This window comes from Pipistrellus hanaki, assembly GCF_964339955.1.
Source record: "Pipistrellus hanaki genome assembly, chromosome: 4".
Classification (NCBI taxonomy): Eukaryota; Metazoa; Chordata; class Mammalia; order Chiroptera; family Vespertilionidae; genus Pipistrellus; species Pipistrellus hanaki.
Genome location: NC_140506.1, coordinates 15,872,223 through 15,895,599, shown reverse-complemented (window position 1 = coordinate 15,895,599; position 23,377 = coordinate 15,872,223). Strand labels below are relative to the sequence as shown.

At 35.2% G+C, this 23,377-nt stretch overlaps 1 protein-coding gene across 7 annotated transcripts in view; it reads left to right on the top strand.

The window, feature by feature from the left end:
• The window catches only part of CDH18 (cadherin 18), a 305,298-nt gene that overhangs the window by 88,199 nt on the left and 193,722 nt on the right, over window positions 1-23,377 (top strand). For 5 of the 7 annotated variants that reach the window (XM_084880780.1, XM_084880774.1, XM_084880779.1 and 2 more), the window contains exon 2: window positions 19,911-20,395. In XM_084880780.1, the coding sequence (XP_084736906.1) occupies window positions 20,168-20,395 (228 nt within the window). In that variant the 5' untranslated portion in view covers window positions 19,911-20,167. Of the gene's footprint in view, window positions 1-17,293; window positions 17,358-19,835; window positions 20,396-23,377 lie in introns of all 7 variants that reach the window. The other 2 variants (XM_084880775.1, XM_084880777.1) reach the window with 2 other exon arrangements.

The following is a 23,377-nucleotide window of genomic DNA, read 5'->3' as shown; positions in this document are numbered from 1 at the left end:
GCTCTATAGTTATATAATCAGCAAATCAGCCATCATAGAAAACTTGTATTCCAAGTATTTACTTTTCCCAAAACTTTGTGGTACTTAATGCCACATATTCTGTAAGGCTTCCAAAAAATATTTTTAAAAAGTAGATAGGTAAATAGATATTTATATAGATATTAAATATTTTTCTTTCACTTCATTTTGTATTCCTTTGCTTTCTAATTATCTTCTATCTGTATGTTTAATTCTATTCAGTTCTGTAAAATGATGCATCATATATATTTCTGGCATGGTCAGATTATGAAGGTAAGATTATTTAGTCCTGTCTAACTAGTCCCACAGATCATTTAAAAATAAAATAAAATAAAAACTGTCAAGTGATGACATGAAGTAAAATAGGAATCTAATTTTTTCAATGATATCAATTTTAACACTCTTGAAATTATTAAGTATGAAATTATGTCATGGACATGTTTTCTTTGAGGAGATTGATGGTGTTGGCTAAGAATGCATTTTTCATGTGCTAAGTATATGCTGGGATTGCCTATTAAGTAGAATGAAAATAATTTATTGCCAAACCCAAATACTTTTAAGAGTGGAAAGGGAAGATGTTAATCACCGTGTCAGGACTACAAGGATAAAACGAGACTGTCCCCAGCAAACTGGGATGTGCTTACCAAACAGAGAAATCCTACCCCCAAATAGGACATTCTTCTCTGAACCTTCCTCTTGGCCCCTTACATGCTGCCCTGCTTGATACCAGTTAGAATCCCCACACATCTGTGCTGTACTCCTCCTGTCTTTGCACCTGGCGTGCTCTCCTGCTCTCCTTCCTTATTGGACAAAAAACATAGTTGAGTGCCCTCCTCTTTCCCTAAGTGACAAGTCTCCTCCCTGTGCTCTCCAGCACAAGCCCGCCTTTCTGCTGCACCCAGGCTAAATTGAGCAGTCACTAAATGCCTGCTGGCTTTTCCTAGATGCTGGGTTTCGTGAGGACGCATTTCCTTCTTGACAGGATAATAATTTGATTATACTGATTATGTGTTCTTCATGCACAATCCCCATTCCGGGCTGATTGCTCTCGGAGTTTTATTATAGAAACGCCTCAAGGCATAGTTAGTTTTGTAGACAGAAATGCTTTATGCATGTTAAAAGACTTGGCTTTTTGCTCTAAGAGCTGTACTGGAGGATGCTAATCCACAAGTTTATGTCTTCAACAGCGAGTTTTATGCGTTTGGTTTGGTTTTCTCCACACACCAGGATTTGACTGAGATTCCAATGGCTGTGGAGGGGAGAAGAGCAAAGGAAAAGTGTAAAGTTAGACACAGTGGCATCTCTGCAAAACTGTCCTTTTCCCTGTTATCCGAGAACATGGGCTAGGAAATACAGCTGAAACAGGAAGAAAAACTTGATGATTCAAAGGCTGAGGGGGCTTACCTGTTTCCTACGTGAATTATAGGGAAATGAGTTCTGTCCATTACATACCGATATGTCCTAGAGTCAGTATAACATAAATGACAGAACTCTATCTGAACTGGGCCTGAATTTTCTGAACTTGTCATTTTCAATAGCTGATCAAATAAATAGGTAGCACAGTTTTCTCTCTGACATACCATAAAATGCCCTTAAAATATTTCCAGTAATTAGGAGCATTTAGTAAATGGGAGCACACTTTTTCCAGTTGCTTAGCTAATTGTATTGGAATATATATATGTTTTTTTCTCTCTCTCCATATTTAAGTTATCAACCAATTCTTTTGACTTGACCTTCAAAATATATCTAAAATGTGATCTTCTTCCTCCCTTTAGTCCAAGGTTCCCGGTCACTCGTAGCCACGTTCCCGCCTTTGCCCTCTTTGCTCAGTTCTCAGTGGAGCAGCAGCAGATTTACTGAGTTAAAGCAAGCCATGCCCCTCCTCCGTTTTAATCCACCTTTTCAGATCAAAGCCAACTTCCTGGGATCCTTAGGAGATCTGCCCCTCCCTTACTTCTCCAACTTTATCTCCTTTCTGAAGTCCTGATTGCCCCACCCAGCCACCTCACTGCTCTAGGAAACAAGTATCTGAATCAAGGCTAGTCTACCCCATTCTCCTCCCTCAGTATCCCCACCACAAGCACTCTCACCTCCTGCAGCTCCTAGATTGATGCCAAAAGGGAAACTGAAGCTCAATTGTTATTTTATGTCCACAATTTCTCACTACTGCCTCCAAGTTTAGTGAGATGTGTACGTGACGCTGAGTCCCTTGGTTGCTAAGGATCCAGGTTCTCTCTGTGAAACTATTTAATAATAACCTATAGAATAATGTATCTTTCTTTTCAAAATAATGAAATTATAGCTTTATTATTTTAGTTACTTCTACCCACATATTGATGAAATATAAAATAAAGACAGATGGAATAAGCTTTAGTTTTTCATCCATACTTCTACCTAACCTGAGAGATACTTAAAAATAAAATTATAGCCCAAACTGATTTGGCTCAGTGGATAGAGCATCAGCCTGTGGACTGAAAGGTCCCAGGTTCAATTCCAGTCAAGGGCATGTATCTTAGTTGTGGGCATATCCCCAATGGAGGGTGTGTAGAAGGCAGCTGATAGATGTTTCTCTCTCATCAATGTTTCTAACTCTCTATCTCTTTCCCTTCCTATCTGTAAAAAATCAATAAAATATATTTAAAAAAATAATAATAAATAACAAAATAAAAAAAAATTATGAACTAAGAAAAGAGAAACACATATTTTGGAAAATAATTTATTTTTTAATCATACTGTACTAAAGTTATTAAGAGATATTTAGAAGTGCATTAACATTGTTAAGAGATATTTAGACTTGCATTCTGAATTATGCAATGAGGCTCACTTTTTTCTTAGTGACAATGTAATTCAGAGATATCTAGTATTGGAAGTTAATGTATCATCATTAGCCATAATAGTGCAATTAACACATATGCCTAGTGTTGTTATATTTTCTTATAGGAAGATGACTCACAGTTTTTAAGATCATTGATAGGATATACTGTCACGTAAAATATTTTTGAGCAGGACTTCTTAAACATTAGTATCAGGATTCCTTATTGAGATACAGACTCCTGGCTTCTGGAGGGGGACCTGGGAATTTGCATTTCTAATCCCTTCCTGGTTGAAGCTGATGCTGCTTGTGTATAGAGCATATTTCAGTAACACAATTTAAGTCAGGCACACTGGCTCAGGTTATTTTTTATTACCTTTTCTGGCCATTTCATGAATTCATCGAGCACCTTTATTGAAACAAAGTGAAAGCTTCAGACAATTATTAGGAAAAATCTTTTGCTGTGACATGCCTTTGGCTTTTACTAAGCAAATGCAGTTCATCTCAATAAAGATAAGAACATCTTTGCTTTCTCACCCATTACCTCTGAATCCTTCTTCTTGTCTAAAAACTACCCTTGGAAAATGTCTTAAATGAATTATCAGTTTGAAAAGGAGTTTTAAAATATATAATTTTGGTTCCCCAATACAGTAACTTCTTAATCTACATATTAGTTGATAAACTTTTATTTGCTTTAGTGGTGTTGAATCAGCATGCAGTTGTATCTGTTGCAGCTAAAAAGAATAGTAATTATTAAAACATTACTAGTGGAAAACATATTGTGTTTTGAGGACTCAGCACAGCTGGGCTCTGCATACTACCTCAAGCACCAGATGCTCCATTTGCTGTCATTTGTTTAGAATTATTTACACACATGAATGGGAGAGCAAAAGGGGGGTGGGGAGAAGGGGAGGCACCAGGCATTTTTATTATCACAAAACTGTGTTGAATTTTGTAGATAATACATTCATATGGCTTAAAATAATACAAAACAAGAAAATATATACAGGAAAATGTCTTCTTATCCAGTCCATTTCACCTGATTTCCACTTCTTTCCAAATAGGAGATACTGTTTATTTATCATATACAATATTATTATACTTAAAAGATTTTTTTGCATGAATAAGTACATACAAATGCATCAATTACCCCACTTTTAAGCACCATTTAGCACACTATATTGTATATGGTATTCTGAAATATTTTCTTTTAACAATATATCTCACTGATCTTTCCATATCCATACATGAGGTATACCTAGTGTCCCATTGCAAATGGACCTGCCATAATCTCTTCAACTAGTCATCTGTAGCCAGGCATAAGCAGATAAACTTTGACCAGTAACAGAATTATTCCATTGAACAGGCTGTTAACACAAAATAAATTCCCCATAGATAATATCCTAGTTATGTGATTAAGTCTTAAAATGTCTCTCATATAAAATGAAAAGAATATGCGAACCACCTTTATTCTCCTTTTCAATTTTAATTGGTATAATTTAAAAATCTGGAGAAGAAATTACTAGAGTAGAATTTATTAGCTTATAATATAAGCTTTATATTTTTGTAGAAGTTGGCAAATGATCCACCTATGGAATGGCCTATTTTACATAATTAGCAGCCATGTGTGAGAGGGCACTCCTCCTTCCACTGCCTTGCCTAATGAGTTAGCACTTGGATTTCTAACAAACTGGTGAGTGAGAAATTGGATGGCAGTGTAGTTTTAATTTACATTTCTCTTATGATGAGTGAAACTGATGATTTTCTTAGTATGGTTGAAAGCTTTTTAATGTTTTCTTCCCTGGGAATTGCCCATTGTACACATTGCCCAATTTGGAGGAGTGAGTCTACTGAGCTCTTTGCCTGCTCTGTTTTTCAGCTTCATGCCACGTAGACATTTTCAGTTTTTATAAACTGATTTTAACAATCTTTTATTTTATCATTTCATAAGTAAACACACACACACACACACACACACACACACACACACACAAAGTCTTCCACATTACAGTTGAATACAGTTTGTGGCTAGCACTATAGTTATCCAGACTACTTGGCTTATTTATGTAACTCTTCATTTCTTGCTAGAGACAGGCTGTTTTCAGAAATTCGCTGTTTGTGTGATCCTGGGAGCAGGCTTGCCTGCTCAGCCTTGCTGAACCACACCAGGTCCCAGAGGGTGTTGTGCCTACCTGACACCTTTCTCCCATCCATTGTCCCATTGCACCCTCACCCTCAGGAAGTTTACTTTTTACTGAAATTCACTACTAATGACTCCACTTGCTTCTGAGATCTCCTTCAATGGTTCCTTGCCTCCATGCCCTTTATGTAGCATATGGAAATCACTTTGGTTCATTCTGAAAGTTTTCGAAAAATCTCACATTATTTTTTTAAAGGGAGAGGAAGAAAGAGAGATAGAAGCATCTATGATAAGAGAGGATGATTGATCAGCTGTCTCCTGCACATCCCCTACTGGGGATTGGGCCTGGAATCTGGCAAGTGCCCTGCCTGAGAATTGAACCATGACCTCCTGGTTCATAGGTGCTTAACCAATGAGCCATACAGGCTGAGCACATATAATTTAGATTCTAGAGATTAAATGTTGCCAGGGACAGAATACTAAGGTTGAAACCCCAACTTCCAAGGTGGGTGAATTGGGAAATAGGGCCTCTAAGGAAGTAATAAAGTTAAATAAGGCCATAAGGAGAGTGATCAGATAGGATTGCTGTCTATAAAAAGAGACTCCAGAGAGCTGTTTTTTCTCACTTTATCCCTCTCTCTTCATTTGCATGAATCAAGAAATACAAAAAGGTTGAATTCTAAGATAGGTAATAGGGAAGGGAGAATATGTGAGTTTCAGTATAGCCTTTATAGCAGATGTGAATGAAAAGAACTTCAGGATCTCATGACCCTTCTATTTGGATGCATGTGCTCACAAGTAAATTTACAACTGTTTGGTTGCCTTACTCAAATGAACACAATTCTAATTACACTTGAGAGATTTATATAGTCCAGCCAGTTGGAGGTATTATCTTAGGTAATAATTTTATCATTCATACTGAACAGTTGTTGTTAGTCTCATTACAGGCATATGAACTCAGAGATTAGCAGATATTTAGCTTGCCTAGTTAACACAGTTTACTAATGATGAGTGGCAGAGCCAAAATTCAACTCAGATCTGCCTGACTCCAAAGGACAAGCTATATAATCAAGAATTTTCTCTCTGATTTGATAATTTTCAAAGTTAACAACACAGTATAGTTGAAATAGTATAAACAATCCTTTTTTTCTGTTTAACCAAATTTACAGTGAGCTTAGTTCTAAAACCATGTAAAAAATGCTAAGCCAGACACCATGCACAAATTAATTGCTTTACAAAAGTAATGTAACAGAATATTCTATCAGCTAATAAAGGAAAACCTTGGTTTTCTCTTGGGTTTAAATGTGCAGATTTTAAATTAATCTGTTGAGACAAAAGAGGCTTGTTGTCTACTGATTTGAAATAGTAAATGCTTTCTGTGGATACAATGTTCATGGGGAAGATATTGAGTATTTAAATTTCTGTACATTTTTAAAATTGTGTGATATATGTTAGTTAAAAATAATGTTAGTCTGTAGTCAACATAAAATGCTGGTTAGTATAATAAAATATCAACACAGACTTCTTCATTTTCCTCATCTCTATTTGTTTGGTTTAATTGTCAATTGTTATTTTTAATATTCTGGGATATATATGCATATTCATTATTTTTGAGAAAACTTAGAATCCAGGAAAGAAAATCCAGAGGATTTTTGTTTTGTTTTGTTTCCTAACTTTTTTCTTTATATCCAGTTCTATTGTTTTTATTTCTTTATTTTCTAATCATGAACAGGTAATACTTTTATAATAAGAACAAATAATAAAATCATAATAATGTTTTCAGATAAAAACCTAGAGCTAGGGAATATGCTTTTAGTAATTTAGAAAGGAAAGGAGTTATAAACACTTTTTAAATATTCCCAATAAAGATATACCAGCTGGAAATATTTTTTATTTTTGTAGCACCACAATGTAGTGATCATATTAATAAGTGCGGTAAATTCCCTGATAAATATATACATGTTATCTAATAATACACTGTAGGTCATTACACAGTTTTGTTGTTTTATTTTCACAATGATTCAACAAAATTATACTTTAGTGGCCAATAAGATTTAACAGGACTGTCCACAGGGACTTGATTACAATCAGAACTCTCCTATACTCAGTTTTTAAAAATAATTTTCAACACATTATCTACTTTATTTCTAATTGCTAAGAGCTATAAAATAGCATAAACAAGATAATGCAATAACTGGAAATATGAACATCAAATTGCAAACAAAAACTCAATGAGTTTTCTGACAGTGAAAGTAAATCCCTTTTTTTTTTTTTTTTTTTTTTTTTTAGCTCCTTTAAAAGTTAGATATGGAGCCCAGCCTGGCACAGTGATTGAGCATTGACCTATGAGCCTGAAAGACACTGTTCTGTTCCTGGTCATTGCACATGCCTGAGTTGTGGGTCCGATCCCCAATAAGGGGCATGCAGGAGGCAGTCTATCAATGATTCTCTCTCATTATTGATTTTTTGATCTCTCTCTCTCCCTCTTCCTTCCTCTCTGAAATTAATAAAAATAATATATATTTTTAAAGTTAGGTATTTAATATGTCTCATTCTATTAATATGTCAAAATTTAGTAACTGGGGTACGTGGCAGTGGGGTGGGCTTGGGGACTGGCAAGAGAGCAGAAGGCAGACCTGGTCCAGAGGTTCCAATAGATTGCCAGATGGCGAATGGGGAACCCGAGTGGGGTGCGGTGGTGGGGTGGCCTGGGGACTGGCAAATAGATAGAAGATGGCCCTGATCACAGGCTAGGCCTAGGGACCCTATCCATGCACAGTGTCATGCACTGGGCTTCTAGTGTGTGTGTGTGTGTATGTGTGTGTGTGTGTGTGTGTGTGTGTGTCTAAACATCAGGCATGCCTTTTCTATTTGAGATACTTTATCAAATGTTCTCATTAATTAGATTTCAGAAGTGCAATATTCAGAGTTAAACAATGTTGAGGTTTCCATAGACTTATATTTTCTGTGAAAAACTATTTAAATACCATTTAAAATTCAAAGTATGTTTGACTCCATACTTTACATGAAACTGTGGCATATCAATAACGTGCTAAATTTTTTACACATAATATCATACAAATAGTTATATTTTAGTGAAGCTGACAAGTTTATATATAAATTAAAGAAATTAACATACCCCAGGAGGGAAGAATTATATTCCTATTTTTCATATGAGAAAACAAACCAGTTTGCTATAGAAGTGGTTGAAGGAAATATACTACGGAAAAGCTTACAATTTTCAGTTTCATTTTAGGCTTATTATTCCTACCATGAAGTATCTTTTTGGATATGCATCAATTTTGGGCATTTATGTTTTTACATTCTAAAATGTATGTTTTCAAAAACCTTTTCAAAACATATGGATGATACTTTTAAATTATGCATATATTATACATTACTGGAATAGAAAACCAGAGCTCTAAGAAAAGACAAATAAGTATTACACATTCATTATAAAGACATTATGCAAATACTGTTTCTTAATGTTTAGCTTTAATTTCTTTTCAGGGTATATAAAGTCCAGATTATAATTAAAATATATTCTTTTTTTAAATATATTTTATTGATTTTTCTTACAGAGAGGAAGGGAGAGAGATAGAGAGCTAGAAACATCGATGAGAAAGAAACATCGACCAGCTGCCTCTTGCACACCCCCAACTGGGTATGTGCCCACAACCAATGTACATGCCCTTGAGTGGAATCAAACCCCGGAACTTTCAGTCCGCAGACCGATGCTCTACCACTGAGCCAAACCGGTTTCCGCTAAAATATATTCTTATATTCAGATCATGGGAAATAATTCTAATACATTAACATAATGCATATAACACCATATTTCATGTAAATAGAATGCTGTTCTTACTTTTAAAAGACATGTATTTATTTTCCAACCAATTTTGACAGAATTATTCATATTCACTTGATGGTTTCCATAACACTTACTAATTCTCATAGAGATGCCATGAGGTTATTAGTCCTATTTTATATATGTGAAATTTGGCTAAGGTCATGTGACTAATACATGGGATGCTTAGAACTGATGCAAGCACAAATTGGTTTTATTTGTTCATTTAAATGAATCTTGACTATGTGTCAAGATAACAGATCAAAGTTTAATTCTGGTAGGTGGAAGATTAGTTTGGAAGACATGCAAATATTGGATGTCTTCCAATATTTGGAAGACATCCATAAATGTATGTCATGTGATAAATATGACTGTAAGAAGGAAAAAAAATCCTTTTACCTTTTAGGTTCTTTACTGTAATTCCTTTAATTAGAAATATTAACAAGACAAAAGCATATTACCATAGTTAATGTAATTTATACATGACATGGGGCCCTCAGTAGAAAATGAAGACCTTGAGAAGCAGGTTAAGCTGACATTATGAGTTAGACAAGGAGAGGAGTAAATTGTAGAAAAGTGACATAGCATCTTAGTCAGTTTGGCCTAATGGATAGAGGCCCTGGGTTCAATTCCTGTCAAGGTCATGTACCTCAGTTGCATGCCCCTCCCTGGCCCAGGCCTTCATCTGGGAGTGTGCAGGAGGCAACCAACTGATGTGTTTAATCTCACATCGATATTTCTCTCTATCTTTCCCTCTCTCTTCCGCTCTCAATAAAAATTAATGGGGAAAAAAAAAAAAAAAAAACCTCAGGTGAGGATTAAAAAAACAAAAACAAAAACAAAAAGTGAGAGGGCTTAAGGACTAGTTAGTTGATTGGTTAAGGAGTGACTAGAAGGATAAGAGTTTACTTAGCAATGTTTACTTATACAGATTACTGTTGGCCTTAACCATTCTTGGGAACATCTTCTCTATGGGAGTTTTATTTCCTAATTTTAGGAAGGTCAGAGTTCCTTTTTGTATCTGGCATTTTACAAGTGCCTTTTACTTAAAATTATATATATGCCAAAGTGGCCTGTTCTGACGTGGCATATTCTGAATTCCTTCATGAGAATTAAAGAACTGGGGACTTTGAAAACAGAGTGGCTGGGTTCTAAGGTCTTACTTTGCTTGCTTTTTTTTTTTTTTATAATTAAAACAGAGAAGTGGACTTTTTATTTAGAAGAAAAAGCTAATACAGAGGCATCAAGACTAGCAAGAGCACAGTATAGTCAAGAGACAGTGAGCATATTAAAATGTGAGCAGGTCATGGGAATTCCTGGATGAGAGATGTGGAAAGGTACCAAATATTGAAAAGCTATGAATTTCTTATGGAAGTTTTTTTTAGTATATTCTGGAAGTGATGTCAACAAAGAAGAATTTTAAGCAGGGAGGGTGTTGTATGTAGCTAGGGAAAGGCATTGAAGGATACCTTTGGACAAGCATCACCCCTGCTATTTATGTTATATAATATCTATGCTGCCAATAACACAGATATAGCATAAAGTATGACTTCTGATTTCAGATGAAAAAGAGGGGAAAGCAAGATCTGCATATTTTAATATCTGTGATGAAAATTGCAAAGCAGACTATCACCAGAAATAAATTCTCTGGATTTATAATAGAGTGCCATCCATTGTCTTCCCATATTTTTCCTTTCCTTCCTCTGTACTTTATTCCCCAAACCCTACCCTAAACCCCAAACTATGGAAAATATAGTGCCTCAGTTCAATGGTTATTAAAGTAGTGTTAAGTTTTTAGCTCTGGGAAATAGGAACACAAAATGACTGTGGTTTTATTGCATATATATATATATATATATATATATATATATATATGTGTGTGTGTGTGTGTGTGTGTGTGTGTGTGTGTGTGTGTGTGTTTGTATTGATTTGAGAGAGGAAAAGAGAGGGAGAGAGAGATGGAAACATCAATGATGAGAGAAAATCATTGATCAGCTGCCTCCAGCATGCCCTCCCACCCCCACAGAGGATCAAGCCCACAACCCAGGCATATGCCCTGACTGGGAATGGTACCATGACCTCCTGGTTCAAAGGTCTATGCTCAATCACTGAGCCATGCCAACCAGGCTGACAGTGGCTTTAAAAAGACTGACTTTTTTCTCTTAATTCAGGAAGGCAGCTCAGAGTTCACATGACAGCTGCTCTGTAGGGTCCTCTGGGATTGAGTTGCTTGGTTCCTCTCTCTCCAGGCTGAGACTCATTCTAGCCACACATCCAGGATTCATGCTGCAAAATAGAGGGAGGGGAAGAGAACATAAAATCCATGTCAAAATTCCATGAGGAAATTTCCTGGGAAGTTAACAGACAGTACTTCTGCTTGTATGCCATGGGCTAGAACTTAGTAATTGAGCAATATTCAACTACAAGCGAGGCTAGGAAATGTAGCCTTTGTCCTGGGGAAGTGGAGCATATGAACTTTAGTTTGGCAAGATGCGCAGGGTATTCAGTGACAGAAACCAGAGAGTGAGGATACTTGAAGTCTTTGACCAGTAGGATTCCTTTAGTATTTTTTATGTATAATATCAAACTAAATAATCATTTAAATTTTTATTTTTTAAATATAGTATATTGATTTCAGAGAGGAAGGGAGAGGGAGAGAGAGATAGACATTAATGATGAGATAGAATCATTGATCGGCTGCCTCCCTGCGTGCCCCCACTGGGGACTGAGCCAGCACCCAGGGCATGTTCCCTAACTAGGAATAAAACCAGCAAACTTTTGGTGTAAGGGACTAAGCCCAACAATAGACCCATACTCACCAGGGCTAATTTTGTATTTTTTAGACATAGTAGAAATATTTTATGCACAGATTTTTGCACTATGTAATAATGTAATGAATAAGATGTGACTCATAATGCTACAGAATGTGTGCAATTGCAAATTTTATTAATGAATTTGGCTCAATATTTAATGGCTTCCTTAATATCTAATTTTCTCTATATTAAAAGAACTTGAGAGAAAAAGCAGGTTTTTGTTGATAAAATATAACTCTGTTTGTTTTCCAATACTTTTGTTTCTTTGATTGTGACAGGCTTTTAAGTGAAAACCAAAGCATAATATTAACCAAATCAAAGAGTGCTTTCAAAAAGTTTTTCTGTAACATGTTCTTACAATTAATTACTTTCAATTGAAACTTGGCATTTTAACACCACTCATGTTGTACAAACCCTGAATTAATTTGTCTATTTCCCATTCATTCATACTACATTCAACAAATGTTTATTTAATGGTGACAATATGAAAGGGAATTCACTAGCCAATACTGGAGATGGAAATTACATAGACATGGCATGAGAGCCCTACAAAATATGACACAAAGAACACATTAAATGGTTCCTATATAAATACTTAAAATGCTAGCCTGCAATGCTGAGAAAGAGCAGTTACATCGAAGTATGATAGTCAGAATTTTAAATAAAGGATTTGAGATTTTGCCTTACTTTCAAGCTAGTAAATTATGCTGCAAAGATTAATAGGTGCTAGCAGAGAATATGAGCCTGCATCAGAAACAAGACTATCTGACCCAAAATGCAGAATGTACCTTGAGATTTGCTTGCCCATCCTGTCCCCTTGGCCAACTTGGAGAAGTCCAGGTACAGGCCACACACACAGTTGACGAACCCTGAATTATAAATTCCCAGTTTTGTATGGGGTCTGCTAGCACACTTCTCCAACCTTTGTCCTAGAAGATCATGCCCTGTCAAAAAACATATTTGGCCGAAACAGGTTTGGCTCAGTGGATAGAGCGTCAGCCTGCAGACTGAGGGGTCCCGGGTTCAATTCTGGTCAGGGGCATGTATGTTGGTTGTGGGCACATCCCCAGTGGGAGGCGTGCAGGAGGCGGTGGATTGATGTTTCTAACTCTCTATCCCTCTCTCTTCCTCTCTGTAAAAAATCAATAAAATATATTAAAAACATCGATGAGAGAGAATCATCGATCAGCTGCCTCCTGCACATCCCCCACTGGAATCAAACCCGGGACTTCTCAGTCCACAGGCAGATGCTCTATCCACTGAGCCAAACAAGTTTCGGCAGAAAGTGTATAGTTTTATTTTCAAGATCACACACTACTCTTATAAAATGCTTTGATATATGTTTTGTCACATTTAAATTACCGTGTTTAAAACTGAAGTTAGTATTGCCCTCATCTATCTTATATACTAAAGAGCTAATATGCTAATTAGATTGAACAGCAGAATGACCATCCAGACAACTGTCTGGATGACCTTCAGGACAAAGCAGGAGCAGAAATGAAAGGATATTCGTGTGTCTTGAATATGGGCTGTGACTTCAGGAGTATATCTCATATATATTTTCCCAAAAAATTCCATGAGAAAGCAAACTCAAAGTTTAAGTAATTCTTCCCAGATCTTATATCTTCAAAACCAAAAATGTAACCCAGGACTGCCTGCCATAAAAATCCCAAATGCCACAGTGGCATTTTACATAGGAACATCATCATCATAAAAGTAAGAATTATCTTCTTCATAGATTTGGGGCACAAATCAGACATATTCAAGGAGAATGTGTGTGTGTTGATGTGTCATTAAAGATTCATCTGACTTAGAAAGTTTTATTTCTATTTTTTTCTACTTTTGCATTTTTTCATTTATTTTTATAAATGTTGTTAGTGTTTTAATGGGATCTATACTTTCAAAAGATTAGTTGTTAGTATACTTAATAATCATACCATTAAAACACAGGGCTTCCACGGAATTTGTGAAGGTCAAATATTCTATAGAATTTTAGACGTTTAGCATACCTATTCTATTCAGCAAGTATCTACTGAGACAGCACTAAATTCTAACAGTGATGATGATGATGATGATGATGATGATAATGGAAGTGCTGCCAGTTACTAAGTACTTATTATTTTTTTAATATATTTTATTGATTTTTTACAGAGAGGAAGGGAGAGAGATAGAGAGCTAGAAACGTTGATGAGAGAGAAATATCAACCAGCTGCCTCTTGCACACCCCCGCAACCAAGGTACATGCCCTTGACTGGAATCGAACCCGGGACCTTTCAGTCCGCAGACCGACGCTCTATCACTGAGCCAAACCAGTTTCGGCGACAGTAAGGCTCTTAAGAAAATTGGAATTGAGGCTGGCCAGCATAGCTTGGTGGTTGAACATTGATCAATGAACCAAGAGGTCACAGTTTGATTCCCAGTCAGGGGACATGCCTGGGTTGCAAGCTCTATCCCCAGTAGGGGTTGTGCAGGAGGTAATAGTCAATGATTCTCTCATCACTGATGTTTCTGTTTCTCTCTCTCCCCCTCATCTCTGAAATCAATAAAAATATATTAAATAATAAAAAAGAAAAGAAAATCAGAATTGAATGAGCCATTCAGAGAGAAATAACTGTAATTAAAATTTAATGTTTTCATCACTGTCTCTAAGAAGTTTAAGTGAATATTTCCAACAGAAAAAAAACACAATATGTAAAAGTTAATGCTTACTAATGTACTGGTTATTATTTACATATTTCATTGTATTTTAGAGAGAGTCACATTTTAATACATCTATACTAATAAAAGGGTAATATGCTAATTAGACTGGGAGACCTTCCGGATGTCCTTCTGGATGAAGTCACAGGTGGCTACCTGAGGCTCAGTTAGGGAGTGATCTGGCTGGCAAAAAAAGCAGTTAGGGGGCGAGCAGGCCAGCAGGGGAGCCATTAGGGGCATCAGGCTGGTAGGCAGAGGTGGTGAGGGCCAATCATCCAGGCAGGTAGGCAAGTGGTTATGAGCCAGCAGTCCCATATTGTGAGAGGGATCCCAGATTGGAGAGCGTGAAGGCCAAGCTGAGGGATACCCCTCCATGCATGAATTTCATGCACTGGGGCCCTAGTATGTGTAAGTGTGTGTGTGTGTGTGTGTGTGTGTGTGTGTGTGTGTGTGTAATATATATATATATATATATATATATATATATATATATATATATATATATATATATATATTAAAGCAAATGCAATTTATTATGTCCAAATCTTGATACTATGAGAATATTTTAAAATAGTCAGATTGCAAGTGAAAAAATATTGATTTTAGAGGCAATTTGGGGATAAAATTGCAACAAATTTATGTGGAATCTTCGACAATTCCATGAGGTTTATGAGTATTGGATTTTGACTAAGTAAGAGCTATTTAATTCAGTTGACACTGATGGAGAAGTGTCATTTAATTAATTATTAAATATATAAATTATCAATCGAGAGGGAAAAAGTCTAAAGTTGTAGAGAAAATGCTAAATATAAAGAGTAAAGGACAAGAAGATAAAACAAAAATTCAGAAGTCAATATGAATGGAAATTAAACAAGGGATAGACTTAGAATAAGAGAATGATATGGATATTATTGATCATTGGATCTGAAAATGATGGAAACCATAGATTCAGGGTCAGACAAATATCTGAGAATGCATCTTGCAAGCAGTTAGTGTTGGGCTTGTAATCACTAATCCAAAAAAATAACTTGAAAGTTTTAGAACACACATCCTGAACATAAGTAACTACATACATACATACATACATACATACATAGTACATATAATAAATAATTATTCCTTAAAATAAAACATTGACTTCTCTTAAGGATTTATAACTTTTGTCTTATATAAGGACATTAGAATTCAGACCTAATTTAAGTTTCCTAACTTAAATCTACCTGACAGTGTGATGGATTTTAATAATTCATCATGGGAAAGTTAAATTTCATTCTTTTCAAGATGAGTCATCTTCTCATGAGGAACGGCCTTCTCATTGATGGATGTGCAGGTCTGACAGATGTTCATTAAGCAACATGTTCCCATTGACATGCGCTTCTCCATATAGGATATCCTATACATCTCACAGTGAAAGCACTTCCAAAATACATGGACTTTCCATCATACTCTATCTTCCTTTGACATTTTCTATTTAAACTAAACTTGCTCTATGCAAAGTCAGATAAATTCCCACCAATAATGTATAACGCCATAGCTGGGAAATTGGTGGCAATTATTACTCTAGGCTTGTTGAATATGTAAAATAATATATCATCCCACACATATGGAGAATGGAATGGCAGATTCCTGAAATAAAATTGACAAAAGTATTTTTAACAAAGACATTTTCAAAACAAGAAAAGAAGCAAAAAAAAAAGTTTCTTATAAAACAAGAGAGAGAAAACCTAAGACATTCTCTACACCCCTTTGGAATCTCAAGTTTATAATCCAAGAACATATTGGTAAGAAAAGTTAGTTAAAAGACCCATGTTGTAAGCAGTTACTTTGAGGGTAAATGGGAGAATCCTTTTGTTGAGAATAGTGTTTCTCCAGTGTTCTCTGATAGAATGACTGTATTGAAGAGTTATAAGCGGCTGATATTTTTTAACCTTGGGTGATGTGAGTAACTCTGTAAGAAAAGTCATTTGTAAATGAAGCATGGTTATTAAATCAGAAAGTCAAAGAATTAGATAGCTGAATGTGCTTAAAGTTAATTCAAGTACAAATCTTTCTTCATAAATGAGAACTACAAAGCTCAGAGAATAAAATGCTCATATAAATGGGATAGTTTTCTATAAAATGAATCTTTGAGGTCATGTTCTTGACTAAGTACAGCATTACTAATTCTACTACCAAAGAGGGAACAGTCATAGAAGCAAGAGGACTAGTCTCTTGCAACAAAGTTGTCTCACTTAGATTAAGTACTGAGCAGAGGAGAGGGTCCTGCTTTCCACATTGTTACAAGTAATGTATTATTTGGAAATACTTTTTTTTGTCGTTTTATGAAAATAATGCTTTTTATAGAAAAGGTTCTTGTTTTCAAACAGAAAAATTCAACTTGGCCATGGACAGCAGCAAATACATTTATTGGAAGCATATTAGATAGCCTTCAAAATTGATGAAGAGCCTTAAGAATTAGGTTTATCGAAGAGTAAATACCAATAGAAGTGAGACAGTAAGAAACAATATTAAGAACTTACCACTGAAACTGTGTAGCTAGAATGACTCTTACTTTGTGCATCTGTCACTGACTGTCTATCACAGCTGCCAGATTGACCACCACTACATCTGGCTGTCGAGACCCTTACACTGCTGTGAAATATTTCTCAATTTTCACTACATACATCCATCAGTTGTTTCATGTTGTTGGAGTGTGTGAATAACTTGTATGTCACAAATGCAATTTATGATTAAAAAGTTAGAAGATGAGCCCAATTAGCCTGGCTCAGTGATTGAGTGTTGACCTCTGAATGTCACAGTTGGATTCTCAGTCAGGGCACATGCCCTGGTTGTGGGCTCAATCCCCAGTGTGGGGCGTGAAGGAAGCAGCCGATCAGTGATTATCTCTCATCCTTGACATTTCTATCTCTCTCTTCCTCTCTCCTCCTCTCTGAAATCAATAAAAGCATACTGAAAAAATAAATTAGAAGAAGAACGTGTCTGGTTCCTAGGTGTTCTGAGGTGAAAGTTAGGGCTCTGTCATCTATTGCGGTATTCTCATTCATTGGTTTTATTATTTTTATTTTTATTCTTTCTTACTTGTGGAAGGTTTGATTTCCGGAAGTAGAGCAGAACATTTTCATATGTGGGGTCTGTCCTCTCATAATATAGTAAATAAAATTAGTATCAAAAGTACCATAGTGATGTTTATATTTGTTCTTTTGTTTCATTTCACAGATCCTTATTTACTACTTTTTATAACTGTTGTAATAGATATTCACAATCATGTAATGTATATATAGATTAAAATGCATTTATGTATTTTTAGAATGGAATATAAGATCATTATTTTTTTTTAAATCTCACTCAATATATCAATAATGCATTACAAAAGCCACTTTTTTTCACCTTTTACTCATGAATTATGCTTTGTAAAACAAGTTAGCATAAAAAGAAAATATGTTAATTTCATTTAACAATCACACCAAGTGGTGTGAAAGTATTAAGATAATATCTTCTGTATATTCATCAACTTTACTTCGAAGAAGAAAGGCTAAAGTTTCTTATTTTGAAATTTGTTATTTAAAAGAAGAAAGAAAATTTTAATATAAAATCATCCAATTTCTTAGATAAACTGCAAAGAACATTACAATTACACCACAAATTTTAGTAAGTGAGATATTGAGACTCAAAGAAATTATATGATTCACATAAGTACATATAATAAGTAAATTGTCAAAAAAAAGGAAGAAAACCTACATTTTCTGACTTTTCTATGTTCTTACTATATTGGAACTAGAATTACATTTCTCTTTTCAAGTCTTTTTATTTTGTATTTTTTAAAATCTTCATTGTTGAAAGTGTTACATATTTCCCCTTATTTTTCTCATTGAGTGAAAAAAATGTTCTTTATTTCAAAAGTATCACAAAATTTAATTTTATTTGCCAGATTATTAAAATGAATTCCCAATTCTTTTCTAATACAATACTTAAAAAACTGTGAAGTCAAAATTACTGTTAACCTTAATTTGCGGACAAATACATTGGTTGGAAAGCGCCTTGCTTTAGGCCTCAATGTGATTTTAAAAAAGAAGAAAAAGGCATAGTTTTATTAATTTCAGAGAAGAAGGAAGAAGGAGAGAGAGGTAGAAACATCAATGATGAGGGAGAATGATCAATCTTCTGCCTCCTGTACAACCCCCATTGGGGATCGAGCCCACAATTTGAGCATGTGTACTGACCAGCAATCGAACTGTGACCTCCTGGTTCATTGGTTGATGCTCTACCATTGAGCCATGCCAGTCAGGCTCATGTGATTTTTAAAAATTCATTTCCTACTTATTATAAACATTTTTACCAATTGTATAAAAGAGTTGTATGATGACTGGTTATTTATGCTCAATTTTTGAAATAATTTATACTGTCATGTCAAACATTTTGTGATTCATTTCAGTTTGTGCTGATTTGCAGGGGTGAATTTAATTGACTGAGAAAGTGATTCATCTAATATTTTTGCAGGATGGAATAGCAATAATCTTGAATCAGTATAATTTTCTAAATACATACTGAAATACACACACACACACACACACACACACACACACAAAGGCTGTAGAACTTGCTACACAGTTTTATTTTTCAATAAACTAATTAATATCAGTCAACATTTTCTCTACCAAATAATTTTGTTTTATCTTCCAGAAATCTTTCTCAAGTTTTACTTTTTTTGTCCAATTATATTAAAACCTAAGTCCAAGTCTGCAGCATTTCATTTGAAAGACAAAACATTTTTCCTTTATGTTCTTTCTACCACCCTCTTTTCTCCTTACAACTTTCCTTGCAAGGCTGATGGAATTATGTGTAGTGTCATCCCCATACTTTAATGTATGCCTCCCCTATATGTTAAGACTGCACCATAGAGTAGCATCTGCAGGCTCATCAAAATCCATGCAAGCTATGACTGAGCCAGTTGATATGCTTACTCACAATCCATTGTGCCAATCTGCTCTCTGAGAATGGGGGATCTTTCAGTTTCATTTCTTATTTTTTGTTTTCTTTTACTTACTAAACAGGTTAAGTGCCTGCTGGATTGTTGTGATGGTCAGTGACAATTTTTCAACTCTATGGAGTACTTTGTTGAAGTTCAGTGAGTCACATGTATTGTAGTAGGCAATTAATGTCCAGTACATTTTTATCACATCCAAGAAAGCTGAATAAATACGAAAGTAAACAAAACATTTGCACTTAGCATGGAGTCTCTAATAGATCATGTGTTGTAAGCAATCATACCACACTCAGGCCCACACTCATCATTGGTTTTTGAACATTTAAACACTCCCTAAGGCTGCATTATTTATGTTTCTAGAAACATGTAAATATCCTCAATATACATTTAGTCTAAATGTGTATGAAGATTAACAGTATGAGTAGGGAGGTCCATGTAAAAGCATGCACAGTTGCAGGCTTATGAATGTCTATATAATAATTTGCACATGTTCTTTTCCTATCAGCATCACACTGCATTAATAGTATGTTTTGCATTCAGAGCAAATACTTAAACCTACCAAGTTCTGTTCTGTATATCATTTTCTCTCTTTCCATTAGGTGGAAAATGGTTGCCTGTGTTCACCTACTGTGAAGACTAAGAATCAGACCACTGCAGCTTTGAATCTCTGAAGTGTTTCAGGATGTAAATGCAATCTGACCTTTCCCTGGTGGACAGTTAAATCATGGACACGCTAAACACTTTACTTTGGACTGTCCTTCCGAAGGATGCTTTGGCTTCTCTCTTGAATGCTCATTAAGCATTTGCACCTGACAAGGAAAAGAAGGAAAACTGTGACCTGGAAAGTTATCTTACAATGAAAATTGCGAGCACATCTTGCATCTGTCCAGTCCTCGTGTGTCTCTGTTTTGTGCAGAGGTGTTATGGAACTGCTCACCACAGCTCCATCAAGGTGACCAGAAATCAGACCAAGCACATCGAAGGAGAGACCGAAGTCCACCATCGTCCCAAAAGGGGATGGGTTTGGAATCAGTTCTTTGTTTTAGAAGAACATATGGGACCCGATCCACAGTATGTTGGAAAGGTAAGCTTTTGTTGTTTGGATTGTTTTTCCTCTTTGGGGAAATTTTGAGCTGATATTAGGGTTGAGTGGGAGTTGAATTTGAAGAGATATGGAGTGGTAAGTAAACTATGTCCTAGAAGACTAATAGTTAAACTAAACAGTTTAAAATAAAGGTTGTAAAAAATGAACTTTACCAATCAAGTCACATCTCTCTAAAATCAGTCCATAAATTCTAGACTGAATGTTCTTTACCAACATATTACTCTTTCTGTTCTCATACTAGTATAAAAAGTGAAAACATTTAATTTAATGCATAATTAAATAAATGAATTTATTACCATGAATATATATTCACAATGGCATTAATTGGTACAATAATATTTACATTTTTTAAATTTATTACAAATACTTGGGAGGCTAAAAAGAAGATACTATATCATTACAATGTTAATAAATATAGTTCTGTTAAAGAGATTGTACCTGAATTTGTCAGCCTTTATAAGCACACAGATATTTTTCTAACCCCTCATATTATATTCCATAAAATGTTTTTATATACTTTTAATATATTAAATATACACTAGATGTACAGTTTTTGTTAAATTCCAAAATAATGAGATTAAAATGACCAGTAAATTCAGGCCAACTTTCCTTTCTCTCAATACCAGACAAAACAATTTAATGGCTTACCAAACACTATAGGAAATTGTGTGCTCAGTAAATGGGACCGTTTAAGCATGTGTCATCTGGGCTCTAGAGAGAAGAATCGAGTGGGAAGTGGCGAGGTCTTCTGATGAATTACTCATCGATCCAGGAAGCAGCCACACTTAGGTTAGATCTGAGGGAATCAGCAAGCACAGCGGTAAAATCTCCATGACTGTAGGCTTCATCTCCCAGCTTGGCTATTTATTTTCACTTTAGCATTGTCAAAAAAAAAAAAAAAAAAAAAAGTACTTAATCCAAGCCATGGTGCTGCCTTAATGTGTAGGCAGTACAAGATCACAAGCCATCTGTTCCACCCCTCATCTGAACGGGGCTGGATTGCAGCTGTGTTTTCCATATAAGGCAGGAGCTGTGGAGTCAGAATATGGAACACACATAAAAAGATCTCAAACAATTCCATCCTCCTCAGATGCATATTAAAAAAAGACCAAAAATACTATTGTCATCCTACATATTGTTTTTCCTACAAAGTACCCCATGAAGCAAATGGGAACGCATGTATGAAATAAATGCATAACATATTGAATTATTAAAAAAACATTTTTGTTATGAACTTTATAGTCCCGTTACTATAATCTTTTAAAAGGAGAGGGAAAAAAAGAACAGAAAAAATTTTTTTCCATCAGGAAAATTGTAATTTTTTATGTGTAGTTATATTTCACATTATGAAGCAAACTAGAGGCCTGATGCACAAAATTCATGCAAGAGAAGGCCTTTACCCTGGCTGCTGGCACCTGGCTGCTGGCACCAGCTTCCCTCCGGCACCCAGGGATTCAGGCTGCTTCCTTCCTCCAGATGTCCATAGGCACCTAGCACTCAGCACCCTGGCTGGCTTCCCTCGGGCCGCCTGCAGGCACCCAGGACCAGGCTGGCTTCCCTCCAGCCCAGGCTTTGTCAGAAAGGACATCTGGAATGACATCCTGAAGAAGTCTGGCCTAATTAGCATATTACCCGTTTATTATTATAGATCACACTTACTGGACTTTTGATAAAAACTCAAACCTATGTATTTTGATACATAGCAACTTGTATTTTTATGATAATTTTTTAGTCAATGATTAGATTTATAATGAGGTAATTAATTTTGTTGACATGAGTCAATATATATTATTCACTACTCAAACATTTATATGTAGCTAAGGCCATGATCATAAGGCCATTTCCAATGGTAAATAGTATAACTAATATACATATACACACATATACACACACACACACATACACACACATGTATAAATGGATCATATATATATATACAAATTATATACATTATATGTATGTATATTTGATGATCCATAATTTTATTCCAGAATGTAATGGTCATGAGAAATTCAATACTAAAACTAATATGTGACTATATCTTATTAATTTGATCTCATAGACTTGTTAAAGATATTTTTAAATAATTGAATATTTAGTATACTGAAGATATAATAGCACATTTGTTAGAGAGTAAACCCTTCACTCCTGGAACTAATTATATGGTAATATCATTATAGTTGTGAAATAAAACGGTTCTCTCTTTCTTTAATATATTTTTATTGATTTTAGAGAGGAAGGGAGAGGAAGAGAGAAAGATAGAAAAACCAATGATGAGAAAGAATCATTGATCACTCACCTCTTGCATGTGCTGCTCTGGGGACTGAGCCCACAACCTGGACATAAGCCCTGACCATGAATCAAACCGTGACCTCCTGGTTCAGAGGTTGATGCTCAACCCCTAAGCAACACCAGCCAGGCTAGGTTCTATCTTTAAAAATCATTTAAAAACACCATAGACCATGTAGTCTACTTTTTAGTTTTTTAAAAGTTGAACAGTGTGGAGTAAATCCCATTAAAACAAGAATATAATTTCATTTAAGATGCCACACATAACCTAAAAGGGCTGCCATACATCACACCTACTGTTGAGCAGACTCATTGCCTTCAAAAGGTAATAATGATTAGGTAGCAGAGAGCTGGGTTTGACTTATAGCTTCTCTGCTTATTATCTGTATTAAAACTGGCAAGTCTATTTATTGTCCTGCATTTCTGTTCCCTTACATGTAAAACTGAGAAATACTGTGTGACATTTCAATTACTAACTCATGTATATTAGAGAGTCGGGTTTAATTGTTTAGATTATAGGTAATTTAAACTATAGCCTACATGCTTAATTCAGCCAGTTGCATGTTTTGGTTTTACCTGCTTACGAAAGAAGTTTTGTTTTATTTTTGGATTGGTGAAAACAGTTTTTAAAATAATATTTTGTGAGACTCAAAGTTAATATGAAATCCAATA